The sequence below is a fragment of the Procambarus clarkii genome, chromosome 24, assembly GCF_040958095.1.
Source record: "Procambarus clarkii isolate CNS0578487 chromosome 24, FALCON_Pclarkii_2.0, whole genome shotgun sequence".
Classification (NCBI taxonomy): domain Eukaryota; kingdom Metazoa; phylum Arthropoda; class Malacostraca; order Decapoda; family Cambaridae; genus Procambarus; species Procambarus clarkii.
Window position 1 is genome coordinate 32846285 of NC_091173.1, and position 24725 is coordinate 32871009.

Genomic DNA, 24725 nt, shown 5'->3' on the forward strand with positions numbered 1-24725 from the left:
TCAAGTATGTTCTCTAGTTTGTGCATTTGCTCTGTGAATTCCTAAGCGCTAACGCGCAGGAGTGCTAGTTGCATGAAGTGTTGCTTGTTGGGTTTCTTTCTAGGGGAGTTATTTTGATCTTTTCGGATGTAGGGTGTACAGGTTAACCAGACAGTGGTCTTTTTATTTGGGCCTACCTTGCTGGGGTCCTTCCCTGGTCGATGGCAAGTATGACATACTTTACATATAAAGTGCTCATAGGACATTGCTCTCTGCGCCACTCTGAGGGGGGCCAGGTTCTGGCTCGTGGTCCCTGCTAGGCATAAGGACTCCTGTGACTGATAACCCCAAACTAATATAGCACATGTCAGTTCAGATAGCTTCAAAGGCGCCTCTGGGCTGGCCCAGAAAATGATGAGTTATTATATTATTATATTCAACACTGGTTTTATTCACATTAAATTCCATTTGCCAAGTGGTGCTCCATACATTTATTTTGTCCTTGTCTTTTTGAAGGGCATGACAGTCATCTAAGTTTTCTGGGGGGAGCTCCGTCGGCTCCCCGGAGCTTTACCGGCTGATATGCTAATGTCAGACTTTGGCATCAGTCATGTGTATGGAGTTCTAGGGCCTACCGGGGACCACGGCCAGAACCTGGCCCCCTCAGAGAGGCAAGGGGAGCAATGGCCTATAGAAACCCCCGTGTGGTTGGAAGCATTCTATGTCTGTCATCGACCGGGTCAAGCATCCAGAAAGGTAAGCATTCCAAAACAAACCCCTATTCTGGTGAAGATTGCTACCTAAAGCCGAACTAGTGGATAGAACTCTTCAACATAAAACAAGAAAACTAGTACAGTGGTACCTCGGAATGCGATTGTCCCTGTATGCGAGGTTTTCGGAAGGCGAGGTGTATTTACTCCAAAAATTTGTCTCAGAAGGCGAGGGTTACTTCGGGAGGCGAGTTTGGACGCGAGTTTGTTGATACGCGTACAGCCGACCTAGCGCGTTCGTCGCCCCTCCGCCCCTCAGTTTATTATTGTCTCGCGCTCAGTGACTAACCCCACATCAATTCTTCTCGCGGATTTTCAGTGTTTTGTTGGATTTTTGGTGATTTGTCTATACAATTTGTTATTATATATCTCACCATGGGTCCCAAGAAAGCCAGTGGTAAGGATAAAGGCCAGAAAGCTCATGTGAGGATGACAATAGAGGAGAAATAAGAGATCATTCGGAAGCATGAGAACGGTACACGTGTTGTTGAACTTTGTAGGCAGTACAACAAAGCCACATCAACAATATGCACTATACTTAAGAAGAAAAATAAGATTATGGGTGCTAAAGTGGCAAAAGGAGTAAGAACATTAACGGCACAAAGACCACAAATACTTGAAGTGGAAAAGTTGTTATTAATTTGGATACACGACAAGGAGTTGAGGGGTGATAGTGTTTCGGAGGCCATTATTTGTGAGAAAGCCAGGGTGTTGCACAAAGACCTTCTAAAGAATACCCCTGCAACGAGTGATGCAGATAAGAAAGAGTTTAAGGCAAGCAGGGGCTGGTTTGAAAAATTTAGAAAGAGAAGTGGTATCCATAGTGTTACAAGGCATGGGGTTATGTGATGTGATTATGGAAGGGGACTCCCCTTCCAAACAGTAACTCCTCTCCTCCTCCCCCCCTCCTCACCATCTTCCATACGCCTACAGCACTCGACAGCAAGGTAAGTAATAACTGGAACACAGTTTTGTAGGTTTATTTAGATGAATTAGGTAAATTAGGTATAAAAATTTAGTTTGATGTGGGGTTTTTGGGGTAGTCAGGAACGGATTAATTCATTTCCCTTTATTTCTTATGGGGAAATTAACTTCGGAATGCGAGTTTTCGGAAGGCGAGGCGTCTCCAGGAACGGATTAAACTCTTATTCTGAGGTATGCCTGTATGACGTCATACGTCACCGCGCCGCTGTCTGCGCAGCTCCCCCCTTCCCGGGAGGGGGAAGGGGGAGCCCCAGACCTCCCACGCCGGCTATCCACCCATCAGTTCTTCGGCTGATGCTATAGGCAACGGTTATGTGCTCCGGCTCCAGTGGTTGTTTCAGCACTGTACCTAGAGTGTGGTGTCTGTTTTCTAGGTGGTGCGTGAGCCGGGAGTGATTCTCCAGTACTCGGGCTGCATGCGCCTAGGGTTCCCTTCCCTAGGTGCCCTGTAAGTACTGCCCTTGGGGCTTGGGGCCACCTTCCACAAGTTCCTTGGGTCCTGCCCCTGCTTGGCTGTTTACTGCTTGGTTTTCGGCCGCTCTTTGTGTGCTCGGGTGTTCTGTCTCCCTTGTTCGCCTTAGAGTAAGGGGCAGTTTTTGCACTGGTAGGGCGCAGGGTACTGTGCAGCTTGTCTCTACCAATCATAGCGGCCGGCTCTGTTCCGCTTGGGTATGCTGTCCTCTTGCGGGGTTTCTTTTTCTTTTTGTTTATCTACCTGGTGGGGGGGGGGGGTCTGCCTTTGTTCTTGCCCCTTGTGTCCCTTGTGTTCCGAGTATTTTCTGGTGGTACCCCCTGCTAGGTCCCCGTGAGTATACACGTCCCGGGGGTTCAGCTCTTAGAAAGTTGTTTGGTAGCTTTGGGTGCCGGTTAACAGTACCATGCCTGGGTTTACCTGAGCGCGAGTCCTCTTATAGTAAACGCTCGGGACCCTGGGAAACCCCTGGGGGCGCGCGGGTCCGATGGATGTGACCCCAGAGTCCCCCCTCCCTTCCAGCGAGTTTGAGGGTTGCTCTCACACTTTGTCTCTGGGTGACTCTCTGTTTTGCCTCCGTCTGCTGCCTGTGGGGTCGGTGACACCTTCGACCCAGAGTCCTGCGAGTTTGGTTACTCGTTGTGGCTCGGTTATCCAGTTGTGCTGACAAAGCGGGTGCGGGCAGCAGGGGCGTTGCACTTGAGCCTTGGTGGTGGCAACGTTCTCGTGGTTTCCTCCCCGGGAGCCCCGGGGCTGCCCCGTTGTAGTTCGTTTTGGGACTTGGGGATGTTGGTTGCTTCGGTTCCATCCACGCCCCCTTGTCTTTCCCCTGGATCACCCTTCCTGCCTGCATCCGGTTCCCTACCGTCTTTAGGTTCGGGCCGGGGTTTTTGATGGTGTTGAGACTCGGGTAGTCTCGGGGAATTCCCCTTCGGGGTAGTGACGGGGGCATTTGAGCCTGTTCCTCCAGCCGTGTTGTATGAGTCTGCCAGCGGGCTCCCTTCCTTAGTGTTCTCACGGCTGCCCCGGTTTTCTGGTACAGCCGAGGCTTTGGGGGAACGGCTCGGCCCCGGGGCCTGTCGTGTAGGTTCCCGGGGCCTGTCGTGTAGGTTCCCGGGGCTGGGGAGGGGCTGACTTGGGGGGCCTTGGCCCCGTTGGACCCCGTGGGTTTTTTTTTATCCCCCTCTAGGCGGGGCTTGTGGTTACGCGGAGTGGGGTCTTTCCTCCCCACTCGCCGTACGTGCTGTTGGGCGTCGGCCCCTCCCCGGGCTCGGTTCCTTGGCCTTTGAGTCGGTTGGTTCCGTCGTGTGGGTGGATGTTTCCTTCCACCCCTTTTTGGGACGGTGTTTTCGTCATTTTTCCCGTTTGATGGGGTTCTGCGTGACTTCTGATCTCGGGTGCGCCTGCGCCTTCGTGTGCCTTCGGGACTAGTGTTGGCTTCTGTGTTCTCGAGGGTACGGGAAGTTTTTTTCGCTACTTCCCGCATTATTGGAACGTCTATGGGCTACTTGTCGCCCTGTTGGGCTACTTGTCGCACGGTTGGGTTCCTTTTTGGGCTCTTTGCTTCTTTGGCCTGTTTTATTGTTCCTGCTTCCTCTTTTGGCTACTTTTCTCGTGCAGTAGTCCTGGCTGCCGCCTTCCCGCAGAGAGGGTGTGCGGTTCGGCCAGCGTGTTATGCGCATGCGCCGTGGAGTTTGTTTTGGTCTGGGCGGTGTTTCAGTGCTGGTGTTTTGCGCCCTTTTTGCTACAGTGCTTCGCCTCACGTTCTTCTCCCTGGCTGCGGTATGTGCCCCTTCGCGCCGGGGGTGTCCTGCTTCCCAGTTGTGGGGAGGACACCGCGGTTTTCCCTGTGTCATGGGTGTGGACCGCCTCCTTCGCCTCTCCCTGCTCTCCTGCGGGTCCGGCAGGGTCCGGCTCTGGCGTCTTCACCTGGCGGTGCTCCTAGGTTCTTCTGGGCACGGTTGAGTCGTGTCAAGTTTGTGCCACCATTCGCCAGGTGAGTTTCTGCGGTCTGGCGTCTTTTGGCCGGGTGCTGGATGCGGAGTTGTTTATATACCTGTCTTTATTTAGGTATGTTTTTGTACGACTGAGACCGTTCGCACACCAGTGACTGTCCCTTTTTCAACCCTTCCTGTCCCCTCATGTGCATGTCCAACCCATGCTGGAGTCATTCAGGGGACCCTCCTTTTTTACTGTTGTGAGGTGTGGGGGTTGTATGGTTGGTTCTGTACTCACCTGGTAAGGCTCCTGGCTGTGCTTGCAGGATTTGAGCTCTGGCTCTTGGGTCCCGCCTATCTGGTAGAACTTGCGGGATAGTACCAGTGGAGTGCAGTGGTGCTATTGGCACATTTGGGGAACACTGTATTACCATCAGAGGTCTGTGCTTGTTACACGACCTACTTGCGAGCATAAGCCTTCTTGCTGGTTCGTCCGTGGACTTCCAGGGCGCACTAGTCTGTTTTCGTATGGCAGTTCCGGCCCGTCCTGGTTGTGGGGGTATGTGGGCCGGTGGACTGCTCCTAGCAGCTGCCTGGTGGGCCACCCTCTGGCCGGTCTAGCCTGGCCTTGGGCCGGGCTTGAGGTGTAAAAGAGCTCCCAGTACCTCATCCAGCAGGTATCGAGCGGGGTTTCTCCGCCGTCGGTCGCTTGGTGCAGGTTTCTGGGCCTGCGGGGTTTTGTCGTGTCTCCGTTGGCCCTGTCTGGGGTCTGCCTGCTCCATTATCTGCCTTTGCAGAAGGGAGTTGCTATTTACATGTTGCATGTTGCAGTGGTGCCTGTTGCTGCTGCTGCATGTGCATTGGTACTGTGTTTCACGGTGGCGTGTCCTTGTTTCTGTGTCCGGTTGTGGAGTGGCACTTTGCTGCCGTTTTGTGCCTGGGGGTTTTTCTGTCCCTGCCTGATTGTCCACCCCTGATTGTTATCCTGGGGTTTTTGTGCTTCTGCTCTTTCTTCCTGCCTCCTCTGCAGCAGGGGTGTTCTGCGTGTGTTCTTAGGCGTTTTTCAGCCTGTGTCCTGTGATGTGCTTCTTTGTCTCGGTCTATTGCAGTTGTTCGTACCCCTTGGTTCGGGTACTGTTCTGGCGGCGACCCTTCCGCCTTCTTTGGTTTCCTAGCTTGCCCTGCCGGTTTTTTTTTTTGGGGGGGTCTTGCGATGTCTCGCGTCGGACCCGTCGTTTCTGAACTCCTGGTGGGCTTGCATGCTTTGGGGAGTTTTTCTGTTCGGCAGACGTTCCATCTCCTTGTGCCGCCTGGGTTTCGGTGGTCGCGCCCGAGATCTTCCCGCGGCTCCGCCATTTCCTGGGCTCGGAGGGGCCTTGTCGGGGCTGCTTATGTTCTGCCTCGCGGTCTCGCCTCCGGTTGGTGGTCGGGTGGCTTCGTGGTAGGTGTCCCACCTGCGTGCTTCTCTTGGCGGCAGTATGGGGTATTTTGGCGGTCCTTCCTTTTCCTGTCCCTTCTTAGGTGGTTACTCTTGTTAGCTTGGTTTACTCTCGGCTTGGTTTTCTGGTGGGGGTTGGGGGCCGTCGTCTTGCCACATACTGTCGCCTCTTTTCGTGCGGCGCTGGCGGAGCCGCTTCAGCTTGCTTTCGGTCTTGGTGTTGCTTCTGCACCGTTAGTCAGCTGTCTTGTGCGTCGTTTCACCTCCGGCCTGTTCGTGCGCTGCTTGCACCATCCTGGTCTCTGGTCAGCGTGCTCTGTCTTCTCCTCGGTTGGTAGTGCCCCTTCTGTTCTGGTGTGTTTTTTCGTCGGCTCTTTCCTTTTGGCCTTTGCCTCTGGGGGTCGAGTCGCTGAGTTTTCTTGCTCCTTCAGTTTTAGCGTTTTGGTTGTTCGGTGGCAGCAGTCTCCATCTTTTCTGGCGCAGGGTGGGGCTGCTGCGTTCTGGAGGGGTCCAGGGTTTGTTGGTGCTTCATTGGTCGGGCCGGGGGTGTGTCGTTTTTTGTGTTCAGTGGCGGCCCTCCGCTGTTGTTTGCGTGCCACGGCGTTTGGGTCCGGAGTGCGTTTTGCGTTGATCCGGTTCTGTACTTCCCGGTTCGCGGGTGATAGTGTCCCGGGTGGTCAGCCGTGTTCTTGCGGCTGAGCTGCCTGTGTTCTACCCTCATGCCTGTGGCGTTCGTGGCTTCGCTGCTCTTGCTGCCGTCTGGGCGACGTGGCCTTGTGGTCTTTCGGGCATGGATTTTTGGTGTTCGTGCGGGGGCCTTGCTGCTCGTTGTTCTTGTGTTGTTCCCGGGACTTTTCGGGGCTGTGGCGCCTTGGGTTGGCGTTTGCTGCCGGTTGTCTCGCCTCCTTGGGGGGGGGGGGTGCGTGGTGTCCGCCTCCCGGTTCTGTCCCTTTGACCTTCCTCTGTGGGTAGTTAGCTCCGGGGAGCCGACGGGGCTCCCCCCAGAAAACCTGCGTTGAATGTAACGAAACGCCATTTTCTGGGTGAGACTCGGAGGCTCCCCGGCAACCCTCCCTCCCTCCGGTCGGCGGTTTTTCACATGTTTTGACATCCAGCCTCAGAACTGATGGGTGGATAGCTGGTGTGGGAGGTCTGGGGCTCCCCCTTCCCCCTCCCGGGGAGGGGGGAGCTGCGCAGACAGCGGCGCGGTGACGTATGACGTCATACTAGTTTCCTTGTTTTATGTTGAAGAGTTCTATCCACTGGTTCGGCTTTAGGTAGCAATTTTCACCAGAATAGGGGTTTGTTTTGGAATGCTTACCTTTCTGGATGCTTGACCCGGTCGATGGAAGACATAGAATGCTTCCAACCACACGGGGGTTTCTATAGGCCATTGCTCCCCTTGCCTCTCTGAGGGGGCCAGGTTCTGGCCGTGGTCCCCGGTAGGCCCTAGAACTCCATACACATGACTGATGCCAAAGTCTGACATTAGCATATCAGCCGGTAAAGCTCCGGGGAGCCTCCGGGTCTCACCCAGAAAATGGCGTTTCATTACATTCAACGCTGGTTTTTTGTCTTAGCTATTATCTTAGCATCATCAGCAAACATGTTCATATAATTATGTATTACATCTGATAGCTAGTTTATATAGACAATGAACATTACCGGGGCAAGAAAGGTAATGTACTCTGTGGTACACAACTCGTGACATTTCTCCAGTTCGATATATTACAGTACTTCTGATTACTGCCCTCATTTTTCTGTCAGTTTGAAAATTTTCATCCATGTTAGAAGCCTACCTGTCACCCCTCCAATATGTTCCAGTTTCCAGAACAACCTCTTATGTGGAACTCTGGCAAAAGTCTTTTTAGATCCAGATAGATGCAGTCAACCTAACCATCTCTTTCCTGTAAAATCTCTGTGGCTCGTTCATAGAAACTGAGTAAATTCGTCACACAGGATCTTCCAGATCGAAAACCATTCTGTCTGTCTGTTATTGTATCTTTTTCTCCAGGTGTTCTACCCATTTAGTTTCAATTTTTTTTTTCCAATATTTTGACTATTATACTTGTCAATGATACAGGTCTATAATTGAGGGGGTCTTCCATGCTGCCATTTTTGTAGAATGGTACTATGTTATCCTTTTTCCTCACATCTGCTACGACTCCTGTAAACAAGGATGCCTGAAAAATCAGCTAAAGTGGAATACTGAGCTCAGGTGCACATTCTCTCAGAACCCATGGCAAAACTCCATCTGGGCCAACTGCTTTGTTCTTACTTAGCTCCTTGGGCATTTTTTTCCCCCCTTCATCTCCAGACACGCCTATGTGCCTATGATGTTCTCTGGAATTCTTATTGTGTCTGGTTCTCTGAAGATTTAATTTTGTACAAACACACTTTGGAACTTTTCGTTTATTGTTTCACACATTTCTTCTTCATTTTCCCGTGAATCTTTTTCCCCATTTTCATGCTCTGAATATTATCCTTTACCTGAAATTTGTTGTTGATGAATATATAGAATAGGCCTGGTTCTGTTTTAAATTTGTCCGCTATCTCTTTCTCAAAATTTCTTTCTGCATCTCCCCTCATTGCCGTGTAGTTGTTTCTCGCATTTTTTTTATCGCTGGTATGTTTGGCGGTTTGGCCTCTTCCTATATTGATTCCATTTTTAGACATTTGGTCTCTGGCCCTCTCAAAATTTCTGCCGAACCAATCCTGTTTCCTAGTTCTGCATCTCTGCTTAGATATAATTTTTGTTGTGCCTTTATCACATACTGTACAGTGGAATTTTTTTTTGTTTTTGAAAATGTTAAATACTCTTCCCTGATCACAGACATGTAAAAAAAAAATAAATAAATTGTACTTTGGTCGCAGTGGGGTTCGGAAAAATGGCGTGTGACGTCACGATTTGGTGGTCGCCCGTGACGTAGACTCCCAGAGGCAGTCTATGTCACGTGAGCCAGCGAGCCAGCTTCGACATGCTCGAGTTGGCACATATTTTTTTTTTCATTTTTTGCGTACATTTCCAAACACATTTGTTTTGTTTTTTCTTGCCAATCCTATGTATAATGAACATGTACACAATATTATGGCAGTAGAACATCCGTAATTTCCCAAGACACTTGTTATATGCGTCACAAATGTGTCCACATATATTGCTCATATATCCAATGTTTCATACATTTATATATAAATGTAAAAATACATTTATGTATATTTTATATTAAATATAAATGTACATTTATGTATATTTACAACATATTTATGCACTATCACACACTATATACATTCACCATAAACACACTCAGAACTCCGCGAGTGTGAGCTGCCACACCCAGCCAGCTCTCCCTCACTCCTCCAACACCTTACTTGCCAACATTCCTCCTCCCACCATACTGTTATTGTTTTTATTACACTATTTACACACGTTATGTATAAGTATCTACATGTTTTATTCACCATAACTATACAAATAAGCCGGTATTGTGTCCAAACAGCACAATGGCCACCATACACTGCATGAGAAATCACACAGCAGCCAGCAGACGACGCTACAAGTACGACGCCACCTCCCTCACCAAAGTGGCTCCTCCCAACATAATCCTGTTGCTGTTATTACACTATATACACACATTGTATATACCCATGTACATATGTGTTCACCATAGCAAACCACTAAGCTAGTATGATGAGCAAAACAAGAGTGGCTGCCACGCAGTGACGCTACCTTGATTCCCTCCCTCCCTCACCAAAATTCCTCCTCCCACAATACTATGCACAATGCTAATTATCACCACAATCCTGCTATTATCACAATCCTGATCACTAAATCCTGTGAATGAATAATTGAAGACACGTCTATTTTGTAAAGGAACATACGAAGTCGTTCGAAGATTCCTAGATGGACGAAATAATGCAGTGGTGCTGTGGCTAGCACTGTGAACATCATGAATAGCATTGATTCACTGATATTTGATCATTGTACACAGTCATTATCACACTCGGGCTCTTCTATAATACTATCATGGCTAAATAATACATGTTTCATATATATTTTGACATTATTAGGCGATATTGTAATCACAAGCTGAACAGCAGTGCTGTGAGCTCATACTGCGTGCGCCGACCTTGGTTGCTCACTCAGTACTGAGGCTCTCACACCCGAGAATGTTGCCCATGATTTAAAAAAAAATGGCGCCTGTTTACAAGAGCCCTGAGGAAGCTGATGTGAACCCCATGTAGCCGTGGGAGTTTCGAATCATACGCTATACCTATAAGATGCCGGAGGCGTGTTGCGCACCCCCTATTGAGCGCCTACAGGCGCATTGTGCAGCTCAGTGGTTAAAGAAATTTCTAAGTTCCCCATAATGTCCTCTCCTGAATCAACTGCTTCAACCTTATTTTCTTCCAAATTATAATGCATTGTATACTTTATTCCCAAAAAGACATGTTCATACTCAGTTTTCTGTCAAACAGGACTCAGCGAGTAACGGTCAACCATATAAAATCTAGTCCAAGTGCAGTTAAAAGCTCTGTACCTCAGGGTACAGTCCTTGCACCGCTGCTTTTCCTTATTCTCATATCAGATATAGACAAAAATACAAGTCACAGCTTCGTATCATCCTTTGCAGATGACACAAACATTAGTATGAAAATTACCTCTGCTGAAGACATTGAAAAACTTCAAGTGGATATTAATAAAGTTTTTGATTGGGCATCAGAAAATAACATGATGTTTAACAGTGATAAATTCCAGGTACTCAGGTACGGTAAAAATGAGGACCTTAAACATAATACAGGGTACAAAACACAATCAAATGTACCCATAGTAGGAAAACAGCATGTAAAGGATTTGGGAATAATGATGTCTTGGTTAGAGAGCATAACCAAGCAAATATTGCGACAGCCAGAAAAATGATAGGATGGATTACGAGAACTTTCAAATCCAGGGATCCCATCACAATGGTTGTACTCTTCAAGTCACTTGTGTTGTCCCGTCTTGAGTACTGCTCAGTACTCGCTTCCCCCTTCAGAGCAGGAGAGATTGCTGAAATAGAGGGAATACAGAGAACATATATGGCACGCATAGACACGATAAAGCACCTAAATTATTGGGATTGTCTCAAAGCCCTCCAAATGTACTCACTAGAAAGAAAACGTGAGAGATATCAAATAATATACACCTGGAAGATACTGGAGGGCCAAGTACTAAATCTACACAGTAAAATAACAACGTACTGGAGTGAACGATATGGAAGAAAATGCAGAATAGAACCAGTGAAGAGCAGAGGTGCCATAGGCACATTCAGAGAACACTGTATAAACATCAGAGGTCCACGGTTGTTCAACACCCTCCCAGCGAGCATAAGAAATATTGCCGGAACAACCGTGGACATCTTCAAGAGGAAACTAGATTTATTCCTCCAAGGAGTGCCGGACCAACCGGGCTGTGGTGGGTATGTGGGCCTGCGGGCCGCTCCAAGCAACAGCCTGGTGGACCAAACTCTCACAAGTCGAGCCTGGCCTCGGACCGGGCTTGGGGAGTAGAAGAACTCCCAGAACCCCATCAAGCAGGTTTCACTTTTACCCAAGGGAGGAAGATACTGAATGTCAAATATCTCTATCTCTTTCCTGGTAAATATTAAATCCAGCATGGAGGGAACATCCACTTTCCTCATCCTCGTAGCTTGTTTAACATGTCCAAACATGAATGTTTCCAGGATGAGGTTTATGAATCTACAAGTTCTCTGTTCTAGCTTCATATGCTTCCCAGTCTATGGATTTCAAGTTGAAGTCGCCGACTACCAACAGGTGTGATCTATCTTTATCAGCTTTCACTATAGTATCTCTCATTGTTATAAGACCCTCTCATTTATTATCCAGCTCCTCCTTTGACCATGTGTAGCATGGCGGTGGACATTTATGATGCATTTATGATCATTAGTTTATCATCCTGATTGCAGATTTCTTGTGCTCTTGTGTCAATGGCAGACGTAGAATGCTCCCAACCACACGGGGGTTTCCATAGGCCATTGCTCCTCGTGCCTCATCTGAGGGAGCCAGGTTCTGACTCTTAGTCCACAGTAGGCCGAACTCCATGCACGTTGATAATATCCATGTCAGCCTGGATAGCTATGGGTAGCCACTGGGACTCACCCAGAAAATGGTGTTTCTTTACATTCAACGCTGGTGGTTTTGTTTTTTAACATAAAAGTTCTTATTATATATCACACCCTGGGTCCCAAGAAAGTCAGTGGTAAAGTTCAACCTAAGAAAACAGTGGTGAGAAAGATGACAGTAAAAACAAGAGATCATTCTTAGTGAATGAATGTGATGTCTCACTACATAAGTGTTAAAACGTAGGGAATAAAAAGTGTCTTTAGACGATTCTCAGTAAGACAAGCACGCAGTGAGCCACAACCAGGTCCTAGTGGTATGCCTGCAAAATGTGAGAGAGAGAGAGTACCCCAGAAATGTCATCACTCTGGGAATGTCATCTGGGAACGGATTACGATCGTAAATAAAGGTACCACTATACACGTAATTTTATAAACGTTTTGTTTTACTATTTTCAATTGTACTTTACCTTATGTAGAGTCGTTGCTGGCTTCAGGGAGACAATGAGGAGGTGGGGAGGAGGAGGAGAGGGGTTACGGTGTGGAAGGAGAAACCACCTCAGGGTCAGGCGGGCGCGCTCTTGTGAATTTCACCCTACTGGGACCGGATTGTGGTTCACTATCCCTTGCTTATCACTTTTCTTCCTCTTGACAACACTATCTTTAGCAAGCAACTTTTTTGGCGACATCGTGGGTTACAAATCGTAGTCACAAAACCACACACAAAAAAAGTCCAAAACCAAAGTTGTCGAAGGCGTTCGAGAATTTGTGAGAACCAGTGGGAGTGCTAGGAAGCCCCACACAGTTTTCTCGTTAACCAAGCGGAAGCTCGTCAATTGAGACAAATTTTCTGCGAGTGGCTCGCTCGTTACCTAAAATGCTCATAGATGGGGCTGCTCATCACCTGAGGTTCCTCTGTATATGATTCGCAAGCCTGGTGTGGATTGAATTTGGTGGAGCTTGCTAGGCAGCAAGCATCAAGGAATAACAACAACCCACCAGAAAAAGAGAGCTTCATTATATTCATTGCTAGTTTTGTTTTATTCCACTGTTCTTATGATGTGGCAATGCAATGGTCTTCGGCAAATAAATGTTATCTATTTGTAAAGGACATTTTTGATTGCCTTTTTGTACGTTTTAATCTTTGTATGTCGTGCATATACATTAGTCACTCATTTTGCTGTGAATGTCCTTTCATTTCACTTATTCTCTACTTTTCAGTCTTCACCATGAACACAGAATCCGCCACAGTAGCATCCCCTGGCTGGATCCGGCCAGACGATGTGATGCGTGTTAGGAAATTGAAGGTGAGGCGTAAAGCACTGCAGGCCCGCATGATAAGTTCGTCGGCCCCTCTGCAGACCCTGGCTCCTGTCAATGGCAATATTAACGCATCTAATGGTCATGGGTTAAAGCGAAGAAATCCATTCAAGTAAGTTATATTTTTATGTTATTTATATTTAATTTATATTTAATGCATAAAAACTTAATTTTGTGTAATATATTTACATAACAGCCTATATATTTACATAACAGCCTATATATTTACATAACAGCCAAATGATAACAGCCTTATAATTTTATTAGAGATGTCTGTGCCCTATATATGAATGGTTGGTGCTGATTATATACAAGTTGCACAAAGGGTTGATTCTGGATAAACTGTTTTGAAGAGAATCATATATTAATATTTGTATTATTGTAATGTATCTATATTATATTTAGAACAATTTAATTTCTTGGTTAGAATCCTTTTTCTAAGCTGAATCAATCAGTTGTTTCCTTAAGCATAGTCCTGCTTTCCACTAGATGTGGCTAAATAAAGTTGGCAGATGGACATTTTGCTTCAGCAAAGTTGGCATCTTTCCCAATGTCCCCACCTGGTCATACTGGGGCAAGGGAGGCACAAGAGAAGGCTATCCAGCCTGGAGTCGACTCCAGAACGTTCATTCATCAACATTCAAAACTGTCTCCTAGTACTACTCAGTTGTCAGAGAGAGACCATTGAGGAGTGCTCTGCTAACTGCTAGCTGGCCTCTACCTACCACCACATGTTTATGCCCACATTGTTAGCAACAATGTTCCCTCAGTATTTTGGTGTTGTGTTGTTGTTGTTGGGTACTTTGCAGTTACCTTGCAATGATTGATGACCTCTGTCGGGTATTCTTGGAGTGGGTTCGCTTGAGCGTGGTTGAAATGATTCCGTCCCTAAGGTGGGTTTCCCACTTGTTTCCAGTTCAGAAATGGACTGTGTGGATCTTCGGTTCATTCTGGACATGGCCTGTCCGAACCCCTTGGTTTTTTGCCCCTCTTTTAGGATGACCACTTTGTTCCAGGTCCGGCTTTTGTTGGAGTCCCTGGACCTCAAGGACGCGTATTGGCACGTCCCTATTCATCTGGGGTTCAGGAACTGGCTCGGTTTTGTTTTGGGGCATCAGAGTTACTGCTTTTGTTGTCTCCCATTCGGGTTGAATCTGGCACCTTGCGTGTTCACATGCCTCACCCAGGTCGTGGTGGCCCGTCTTGGTCTGTTAGGTATTCAGGTGTTGGCTTACCTCGACAACTGGCTGGTTTGGGCTCCCACTCAGTATGCTTGTCTGATAGCCATGGGTTTAGTGCTTTCCCACATAGCCGGGTTCGGGTTCCTGGTGAACTGGTGGAAGTCCCATCTGGTTCCCTTCCAGGTTCGGACCTGGCTGGGTCTTGGGTGGGACTCTCGGACCGCTTTCTTGTCTCTTCCTCCAGAGTCTCTCCTTTGGTTGCGGTCCCGCATGCGCTTGTTTCTGGGGCGCTCCCAGGTCACCTGGCGGTTGCTTGAGGGTCTGTGCAGAAGCCTGAACTTTACAATGATGGTCTACCTGCCAGGTCTGGTTTGTCTTCCTCAGCTGTTCTGGTTCCTTCGGGGATGTTCCTTTTGCCTCTCTCGCAATCACTGGATTCGACCCCCGGGGGGTCATGCATTGGTTGCTGTGTCGCCGACTTCCTCTTGGGGTTTTTCGGGGTTCAGTGCCTTGGCGCCTACCCGAGCCCTTGCTCGATGTGTTCACGGACGCGTCGTCTCACGGCTGGAGCTTTGTGACCAGTGCTCACCAGGCCGGCCAGGGGCGATGGGGGTCTGTCTTTCCATCGGGCCCACAGGACGTTCAAGGGAGTTCACGGCGATGTGGTTTGTGCTTCGGAGGGTTCGGGTCGCCCGCGGATCGAAGATCTGGCTCTATTCGGACTACTCCCAGGTGGTTCATTGCCTGAACCGAGGGGGTTCGATGCGGTCCTTGGCTCTTTGGGTTGGTCGCTTCGGGTGACTTGTCTGCCGAGTTCTCGGGGTTTATTAATTACCTTCTTTTGGAAGTATGGTTCTTGCTGGATTGTAGAGAATACACAGTTGATCACTTCAGCAGTTTATTGAGTAAGGTAACTAGTTGTTTACCTGGCCTGCCGAGGTCCTACCTAACTCTGGTCTGTCTGAATACTGACTCATCACCAGAACGGCTGGTACCAGCTCTCTGTGGAGAATGACATCAGAGGCTTACTTGACTGTGATTGGCTATATCCCAACAGTCGTACAATTTGAGTACTAGCACCGCTCGGACACGCTACCAAGTCGACGTCCCTTGTCGACAAACTCTGGCTAGCTAGATAGTTATAATGATATTGAAAAGGACCTTGGTGGCGTTCAATAATGGGTTACATGTGAAATTGCATAATAAACATTAAAAGAAGCTCAGGTGTGTGGAATACTAACCCGGTTTGGCATGTGCACAAAAAAATTAGAACAAAGTAGGTGAAAATCATGGTGACAGTGCTTGAATTTAACAAGAGCATGGAGAACATATACATGTCTAGGTAGCAGGTATGAACAATACAATTCAAGATGGTGCCTAATCCAAAATTATTAACATGTGTTAACCCTTAAACTGCGCATGGCATATATATACGCCATGAGTAACATGTTCCACGGTGCGCATGGCATACATATACGCCATAGGGTGCCAGGCCTGATTCAAATGGTCCGCGGCTACACGGGGTTCACATTAGCTTCCTCAGGGCTCTTGTAAACAGACGCCATTTTAAAAAAAAAATCGTGGGCAATATTCTCGGGTGTGAGAAGCACAGTACTGTTGGAGCAACCAAGGCTGGCGCACGCAGCATGAGCGAACAGTATTGATGTTCAGCTTGTGACCACAGCATCGCCGAAAAATGTCAAAATAAATATATAATTGCTATTATTTAGCGATGACAATATTACAGATGACCCCTGACTGTGATATAAATAACCAGGGTTGTGATAATAGCAAGATTGTTGTAATAATTAGCGCTGTGGGACGAGTGATGCTGAGAGACAGAGTGAGATAGCATCGTTTACTGACTGTGTGGCCACCAGTTAGTGTCTGTATTCACCATACCAGCTCAGTGGTTCTCTATGGTGAACACAAATGTAGATACTTATATATAATGTGTGTATTAGTGTAATAACAGCAAAAGGATTATGCTGGGAGGAGCCATTTGGGTGATGAAGGTGACGTCGTCTACATGATTTGTCTAGCTGTGTAGAGGGTGGCCCCTATGCTCTTTGGGCACTCCACAAGCTTAGGTGTACAGTTATGGTGTATACAACATGTAGATACTTATATATAATATGTGTATATAGGGTAATACAGTACAACCTCGATTCAATGTACTATATGGGACCAACCCCAGTTCGTTGGAGCGTTGGATTCGTTGCAAGAGGTGACCTTCAGGAGGCGTTTGTGTCAGTGTCTTTTTTTTTCTTGTACACAATAAAAATGCATTATCATAATATATACTCTACCTATATATTACTTCTCTACTAAAAAATACTGTAATTCATAAATTTACCTTATTGTTGAAGTTATGTCCATCTTGAAGTTTCGTGAAGTTGTGAATGTTCTACATTAAATACGTACTGCAGTGCATTATGCCGTTATCACTGTGTTGATTAAAAGTAGTTCTGCTGTATGTTGAGTACTACAATACAGTTTATGAAAACTATTGTACACCAAAATTACTGCAACTTTAATTTTAACACTGTGTACACACTTAAATTTAACACTTGTTCTAACTGTTCACGCCGCACACGATGTTTTTAGATGTTTGCATCAGCTTTGCTGGTGCTCGCTGCTGCTGTGGGTTCAGCTGCTTCTGAGCTGGTGCTGGCTGCTGTTGTACCAGTGCTGGGTACAACTGTGCTTGTGCTGGGTACGGCTGTTCTCGTGCTGGGTACGACTGTTCTCGTGCTGGGTTCGGCTGTTCTTGTGCTTGGTACGGCTGTGCTCGTGCTGGGTACGGCTGTTCTCGTGCTTGGTACGGCTGTTCTCCTGCTGGGTACAGCTGTTCTCGTGCTGGGTACGGCTGTTCTCCTGCTGGGTACGGCTGTTCTCCTGCTGGGTACGGCTGTTCTCGTGCTGGGTACGGCTGTTCTCGTGCTGGGTACGGCTGTTCTCGTGCTGGGTACGGCTGTTCTCGTGCTGGGTACGGCTGTGCTCGTGCTTGGTACGGCTGTGCTCGTGCTGGGTACGGCTGTTCTCGTGCTGGTTGATTTTCTGCTACTAAATCTTGCAAAATATTGCTTCATTTTTGGCATTAATAAGGCACTATTAGTAAGCCCCTGAGACATTTTGTTTTATAACCAAAGAGCTGTAGTAAAAAAATGGTCAATTCCACGATTATTCTTCCACCGGCGGATAAATACTGTACGTCAATCACAGACAAAGCTAAGGGCACTGGGTGCATACTGTATGAACGCAGACTAAGTCTGTTTGTACACCCTTCTGTAGGCTGGTGTTTAAGCCTGATCCAGTAACATAAATTTCCCTTAAATATTCGATTTACATCAAATTATATATTTTTGGGTTATATATTTAGTTTAGCAACATTATTACGATAATAAGAGCTATAAAAAAATACTTATTTTGGAACTGATTTATTAATTTTATTATTTTGAAGTCGTAGGTCACTGAACTGTGGCGACGAAATCGAACAAAACACTGCCTGGTGTTGTGTTCGATTTCCAGTAACATATATTTCTCTCAAATATTCAATTTACATCATATTATATATTTTTGGGTTACATATTTAGTTCAGCAACATTATTACGGTAATAAGAGCCATAAAAATACTTACTTTGGAACTGATTTATTAATTTTATTTGAGATATATACAAGAGTTGTTACATTCTTGTACAGCCACTAGTACGCGTAGCGTTTCGGGCAGGTCCCTGGAATATGATCCCCTGCCGCGAAGAATCGTTTTTTCATCCAAGTACACATTTTAGTGTTGCGTTAAACAGAGGCTACAGTTAAGGAATTGCACTCAGTAAATCCTCCCCGGTCAGGATACGAACCCATGACACAGCGCTCACGGAACGCCAGGCGAGTGTCTTACCACTACACCACGGCTATTATTTCGAAGCCGTAGATCGCTGAACCGTGGCGACAAAATCGAACACAACAAGCATGGTGTTGTATGGACAGGGATTAGACCTGTCCACTCGTGCTGGAGTTGTGCTGCCAATAAAGTGAATAATTTCTCAAATAGGAGATATCTATCTTATTACAGTATATTTTTGGTTTTATTTAGTTTAGTTTAATTAGGATAATAAAGAGTTATTAAAACACCAGTTTTAGAAATGATTTATTAATGTGAAACGTTCAAAGCCATGGGTCACTGAACTATGACAACACAGACGAAAGTGAGTGAAACCTCACTGTAAAGTGAGGTTTACTGTAGAGTATTCCCTTATCTGTCCACCCTCACTCGTCTTGTTTCATCACAGAAAATGTATATAAGAAGATTTCAACATATTAGCTAGCTATTCACGCTTCAGCCTTTAAATTAATTTACAAAGATATGTGTGCCACAAATCGGTGAATGAAAATCATTGAAACTCAGTCGTTCACTTGTGTGGACGACTCTGGCTGGTGTTTGGTTAATATGCGTCACTTCTTGTGGACCATTCTGGCGGGTGTTTGGTTCATATGATTCACTTGTTGTGTGGTCCACTTGTGTGATCCAACTTGTCTTATGAAGGAATTATTAATTGTAATCTGTGATAGAATGAAACAGTTTTCCACCACTCTGTGAACTCTGTCCCAACATCGTAAGCTTGTGAATCTCTTGTGATCCACTTGCGTGGTCCACTTGTGTGGTCCACTTGTGTGGTCCACTTGTGTGGTCCACTTGTGTGGTCCACATGTGTGGTCCATTTGTGTGATCAAACTTGTCATATGAAGGAATTATTAATTGTAATCTGTGATGGTATGGTAAAGTTTTCTACCACTGTGAACTCTGTCCCAACATCGTAAGCTTGTGGACCACTTGTGGACCACATGTGCGGTCCACTTGTGTGATCGAACTTGTCATATGAAGGAATTAATAATTGTAATCTGTGATAGAATGTGAAAGTTTTCCACCAGTCTGTGAACTCTGTCTCGACGTCGTAAGCAAATCCGAACATCCCTCGCTTCGGCGAACCATTGTTCGTCGAACCGGGTGAGTAAATCCGGCCTGAAAAGTGTGCGAACTAGCTGGAGATTCGTTGAATCGGGGTACGTTGAATCGAGGTTGTACTGTAATACTGCAAACAGTATTGTTGGGGGAGAAAGTTTAGTGCGTGTGACCTTGCATGAGTGAGGGAGCTGCCAGCTGACTGTGTGTATAGCGACGACTCTTAGTGCCTGAACTAACTATATCAGCTTAGTTGTACAGTTGTGGTGAACAGAATATATACATACTTATATATAATGTCTGTATATAGTGTAATAACACCACAAATGGTATTGTTGGGGGAGAAAGTTTAGTGCATGTGACCTTGCATGAGTGAGGGAGCCGCCAGCTGACTGTGTGTGTAGCGACGACTCTTAGTGCCTGAACTAACTATATCAGCTTAGTTGTACAGTTGTGGTGAACAAAACATGTTGATTCTTATATATAACGTCTGTATATTTTGAATAAAACATAAAACAGGATGGTGGGAGGAAAAAGTGGGCGAGTGAGGCGTTGTTGAGTGAGTGGCTGGCTGGTGTGAGGCGGTCACTCCTCGTTGCTTTTCGACTCTCAATACCAACTTAGTGGTTCGTTATGGTGAACAAAACATGCAGATACTTATATATAACCTGTGTATAGAGTGTAATAGCAGCAAAACTATTTGTTTATTGTTTTATGAACATAATAATTGAATCACTAATATGCACATCATACTTTTGAGTATAGCGATTATTCACCACTTTTTTTTATATAAATATATTACAATACACACTATTGAATAATATTACTGCAAAAAAATTAAGAAAAAATCAATCAGAGACATAGAAATAATTAAGTGATAATATCTTTGTGGCAACTCCCACCTGTCAGCGCGGGTGATGCTGACCGGCTCTGACGACCGCTTTGTCAACACCCACTTTTTGCCAGACTTCCTCGGTCAATTGCGACCAAAATATGTCACCAACGATGTTTTTTTAATTTTTTCCGTGCTCAGGGGAACACACATTAACATTTTAAGAAGACGAAATAATTCTTTAGAATTTTTTTTTTCTTCCGCACAGGGGGTGTAAATGTCCTCAGGACCCCTGAGCAGTGGAAGGGTTAATGGCATGTGCTTGGAAAAATAATTAAAGACAATTATCTGCTTTAACCACCATACTGCGCCGAGTTTATTGTGAAATTTCCCCCATGCGCATGAAATAAAGTGTTCCCAAAAAATTCTTTTTTGTTCGTAAAATTATAAATTCCCTTCCCTGAACATATATATGTAAAAATAAATATCAAATTCCAATTACTTTGACTGTGGGGATGTGACGTCAAGGTGCGCTGTGTTCTATGTACTTCAATGCGGTTTTATATATTTTTTATTTATCGTATATGATTCATATTTGTGTTCTTTACAAAATGTATACAGTAGAACGTTCATAATGTTCCCTGGAACTGTGATACATGTGTCAGTAATGTGTCCACAATAAATGTTTATTGTCGCAATATTACTTGTTAAAAATCACTAAAATTACAATATGTACAGTTTCACACACTATTTACACAGTATCACGCTATCACAGTATCATCACTGAATGCAGAAAACGATTCATCTATCCTCTACAAAATGTATACAGTTTAGATTTACAAAATCTAAATAAATTGGAGATAGCATAGGATTGGAAGGGTGACGCTCAGAGCTACAACTGGATACGCTCGCTGTATTGTCCTCATAGGTGCTGTATCACTTGTATCCGACCTTTGTAATTACCTAAGTGTTTACCTAAGTATAGTTACAGGATGAGAGCTACGCTCGTGGTGTCCCGTCTCCCGAGCACTCTTTGTCATATAATGCTTTGAAATTACTGACGGTTTTGGCCTCCACCACCTTCTCACTTAACTTGTTTCAACCGTCTACCACTCTATTTACAAAAGTGAATTTTCGTATATTTCTCTGGCAGCTTTGTTTCGTTAGTTTAAATCTATGACCTCTTGTTCTTGAAGTTCCAGGTCTCAGGAATTCTTCCCTATCAATTTTATCGATTCCTGTTACTATTTTGAACGTAGTGATCATATCGCCTCTTTTTCTTCTATCTTCTAGTTTTTGCATATTTAATGCCTCTAACCTCTCCTCGTAGCTCTTGTCCATCAGTTCTGGGAGTCACTTAGTGGCATGTCGTTGCACCTTTTCCAGTTTGTTGATGTGCTGCTTAAGATATGGGCACCATACAACCGCTGCATATTCCAGCTTTGGTCTAATAAAAGTCGTGAAAAATTTCTTTAGTATTTCTCCATCCATGTATTTAAACGGAATTCTGAGGTTAGAAAGTGTAGCATAGGCTCCCTCGCACAATATTCTTTATGTGGTCCTCAGGTGACAGTTTTCTATCTAGAACCACCCCTAGATCTTTTTCTTTGTCAGAATTCTTTAAAGATTTCTCACATAATTTACAGGTTGTGTGGGGTCTATGTTCTCCAATTCCACATTCCATAACATGGCATTTATTCACATTAAATTCCATTTGCCAAGTGGTGCTCCATATACTTATTTTGTCCAGGTCTTCTTGAAGGGCATGACAATCATCTAGGTTTCTTATCTTCCCTATTATCTTAGCATCATCAACAAACATGTTCATGTAATTCTGTATTCCCACTGGTAGATCGTTTATGTAGACAATGAACATTACCGGTGCAAGAACTGAACCCTGTGGTACTCCACTCGAAAACATTCCTCTAATCCGATACCTTGCCTCTGATTACGGCCCTCATTTTTCTGTCAGTTAGGAAATTTTTCATCTATGTTAGTAGCTTACCTGTCACTCCTCCAATATGTTCCAGTTTCCAGAACAACCTCTTATGGGGAACTCTGTCGAAAGCCTTTTTTAGGTCCAGATAGATGCAGTCATCCCAACCATCTCTTTCCTGTAAAATCTCTGTGGCTCGATCATAAAAACTGAGCAAGTTCATTACACAGGATCTTCCAGATCGTAAACCATACTGTCTGTCTGATATTATATCATTTTCCTCCAGGTGTTCTACCCATTTAGTTTTAATTATTTTTTCCAATATTTTGACTATTACACTTGTCAATGATACAGATCTATAATTAAGGGGGTCTTCCCTGTTTCCACTTTTGTAGATTGGAACTATGTTAGCCTTTTTCCACACATCAGCTACAACTCCTGTACACAGGGATGCCTGAAAAATCAATTGAAGTGGAATGCTGAGCTCAGGTGCACATTCTTTCAGAACCCATGGTGAAACTCCATCTGGGCCAACTGCTTTGTTTTTACTTAGCTCCTTGAGCATTTTTTCCACTTCATCTCTAGACACCTCTATGTGCTCCATGTTGTTGCCTGGAATTCTTATTGTGTCTGGTTCCCTGAAGATTTCATTTTGTACAAACACACTTTGGAACTTTTCGTTTAGTGTTTCACACATTTCCTTTTCGTTTTCCGAGAATCTATTTCCCATTTTCAACCTCTGAATATTATCCTTTACCTGCAATTTGTTGTTTATGAATTTATAGAATAGACCTGGTTCTGTTTTACATTTGTCTGCAATCCCTTTTTCAAAATTTCTTTCTGCCTCTCTCCTCTCTGCTGTGTAGTTGTTTCTCGCATCTTTGTATCGCTAGTATGTTTGGGGGTTTGGCCCCTTCCTATACTGATTCCATTTTTGTGTCTTTTGGTCTCTGGCCCTCTTGCAATTTCTATTGAACCAAACCTTTTTCCTAGTTCTGCATCTCTGTTTTGGTATAATTTTTTTGTGCCTTTATTATATATTTCACAAAACTTGACATACATCTCATTCACTTCCTTGTCTAGCATCAAGTCTGTCCAATTATACTCACTAAAAAAAATTTCTAAGGTGGCCATAATGTCCTCTCCTAAAGTCAGGTTTTTCAACTGCTTCAACCTCCTTATTTTCTTCCAGATTATAACGCATTGCATACTTTATTCCTAAAAAGACATGGTCACTTTTACCCAAGGGAGGAAGGTACTGAATGTCAAATATCTCTTCCTCCTTCCTGGTAAATATCAAATCTAGCATGGAGGGAACATCCCCTTCCCTCATCCTCGTAGCTTGTTTAACATGTTGATACAAGAATGTTTCCAGGATGAGGTCTACAAATCTACAGGTCCAAAAATCTTCTGTTTTAGCTTCATATGCTTCCCAGTCTATGGATTTCAAGTTGAAGTCACCGACTATCAACAGTCGTGATCTATCGTTATCCGCTCTCGCTATAATCTCTCTCATTATTGTTATAAGACCTTCGCGTTTACTATCTAGCTCCTCCTTTGACCTTGTGCTGCTTGGCGGTGGACTATATGCATTTATGATCATTAGTTTATCATCCTCATGGCAGATCTCCAGTGCTATTATGTCAACTTCTTGTGGATTGGCAGTCACTATTTCGTTCACCTTTAGGTGTTGTTTCACCAGCACAGCAATGCCACTGCCTTTCCTAATTTTTCTGTCCCGTCTCCAAATTGAGTAGCCCCTTGGGAATATGACCTCATTTAAAATAACATCTTCAAGTTTTGTTTCTATGAGTGCAACAATGTCTGGTGTCTGCAGCTGTATTACATCACTTAACTCCAGTATCTTCGATCTCACTCCATCTATGTTGTTGTATGCAATCTTCAGGAACTTGTTCCCCCTCTCCTTATTCTTCACTCCCCCTCTCTCTCTATTGATTTTGTTGGTGTGCCTTTATGTACCACTTTACTGGTCTGCCTACCCCTATCACTTTGTAGAAAAAAGAATTGATTTCTTCTTCATTCCTCCTCTCAATTAAACTTTTTGCCTCAGCGAGGTTCAGTTTCAGCTTCTCTGTATCTTCTTTTGAAAGATCTCGTCTTAACGGCCACACTTTCCCATCCTCATCACTTTGTAATTTTCTAGCATTCCTTAGTACTTCTTCCATCTGTTTGGCACCATTTAGGGTGATCCTCAAAGGTCGATCTTTTCTTTTTACGTATTTGCCTATTCTTCTGTAGTCGCACACATTCTCTATGGTAGTAAGATCTTCTACGAGGCCAACAATTTTGTCTACTACTTTCGCTTCTTCTACAGCTCTTTCTGACCTAGATGTTATCTCCTTTTCTTTACAACCAAAAATTATCAAGGACTTACTCCGATCAACTGTGTTTTGCACCAACTTCGGGTTAGATGCCAATTCCTTTCTCACTTCCTGCCTAATGTTTGTTTTATCTTGGTTGCTGAAGTGTTTGGCTTTGTTTACTGCTTCTTCAATTTTTTCCTTCTCCTTGGTCACTTGTGCATAGGTGAGTTGCATATCTTTCTTGCACTGTTCTATTCCCTGTGTAACTTCTTCCATCTGTGCTGACAAAAGCTGTTTCTCCTGTTGAATTTCCTTACCTAACCTATTGTAGTCATTTATGTTTAAATTTACTTTAACTTCTTCCAAAGCTATTTTTAAGAGTTTATTTTCTTCTTCCATGGCTTTGCAATTTGTTTCCAATTGATTTTTATCCTTGCACAAGTCTTTCACTATATCCTCAAGACATAAAACTT

At 44.9% G+C, this 24725-nt stretch overlaps 1 protein-coding gene across 4 annotated transcripts in view; it reads left to right on the forward strand.

Annotated features, from left to right (window-relative positions):
• hd (humpty dumpty) overlaps positions 1-24725 on the forward strand; it is a 305418-nt gene that overhangs the window by 13939 nt on the left and 266754 nt on the right. For all 4 annotated transcript variants that reach the window (XM_069330781.1, XM_069330784.1, XM_069330783.1 and 1 more), the window contains exon 2: positions 12918-13128. In XM_069330781.1, coding sequence (XP_069186882.1) covers positions 12926-13128 — 203 coding nt within the window. In that variant the 5' untranslated portion in view covers positions 12918-12925. The remainder of the gene's footprint in view (positions 1-12917; positions 13129-24725) is intronic.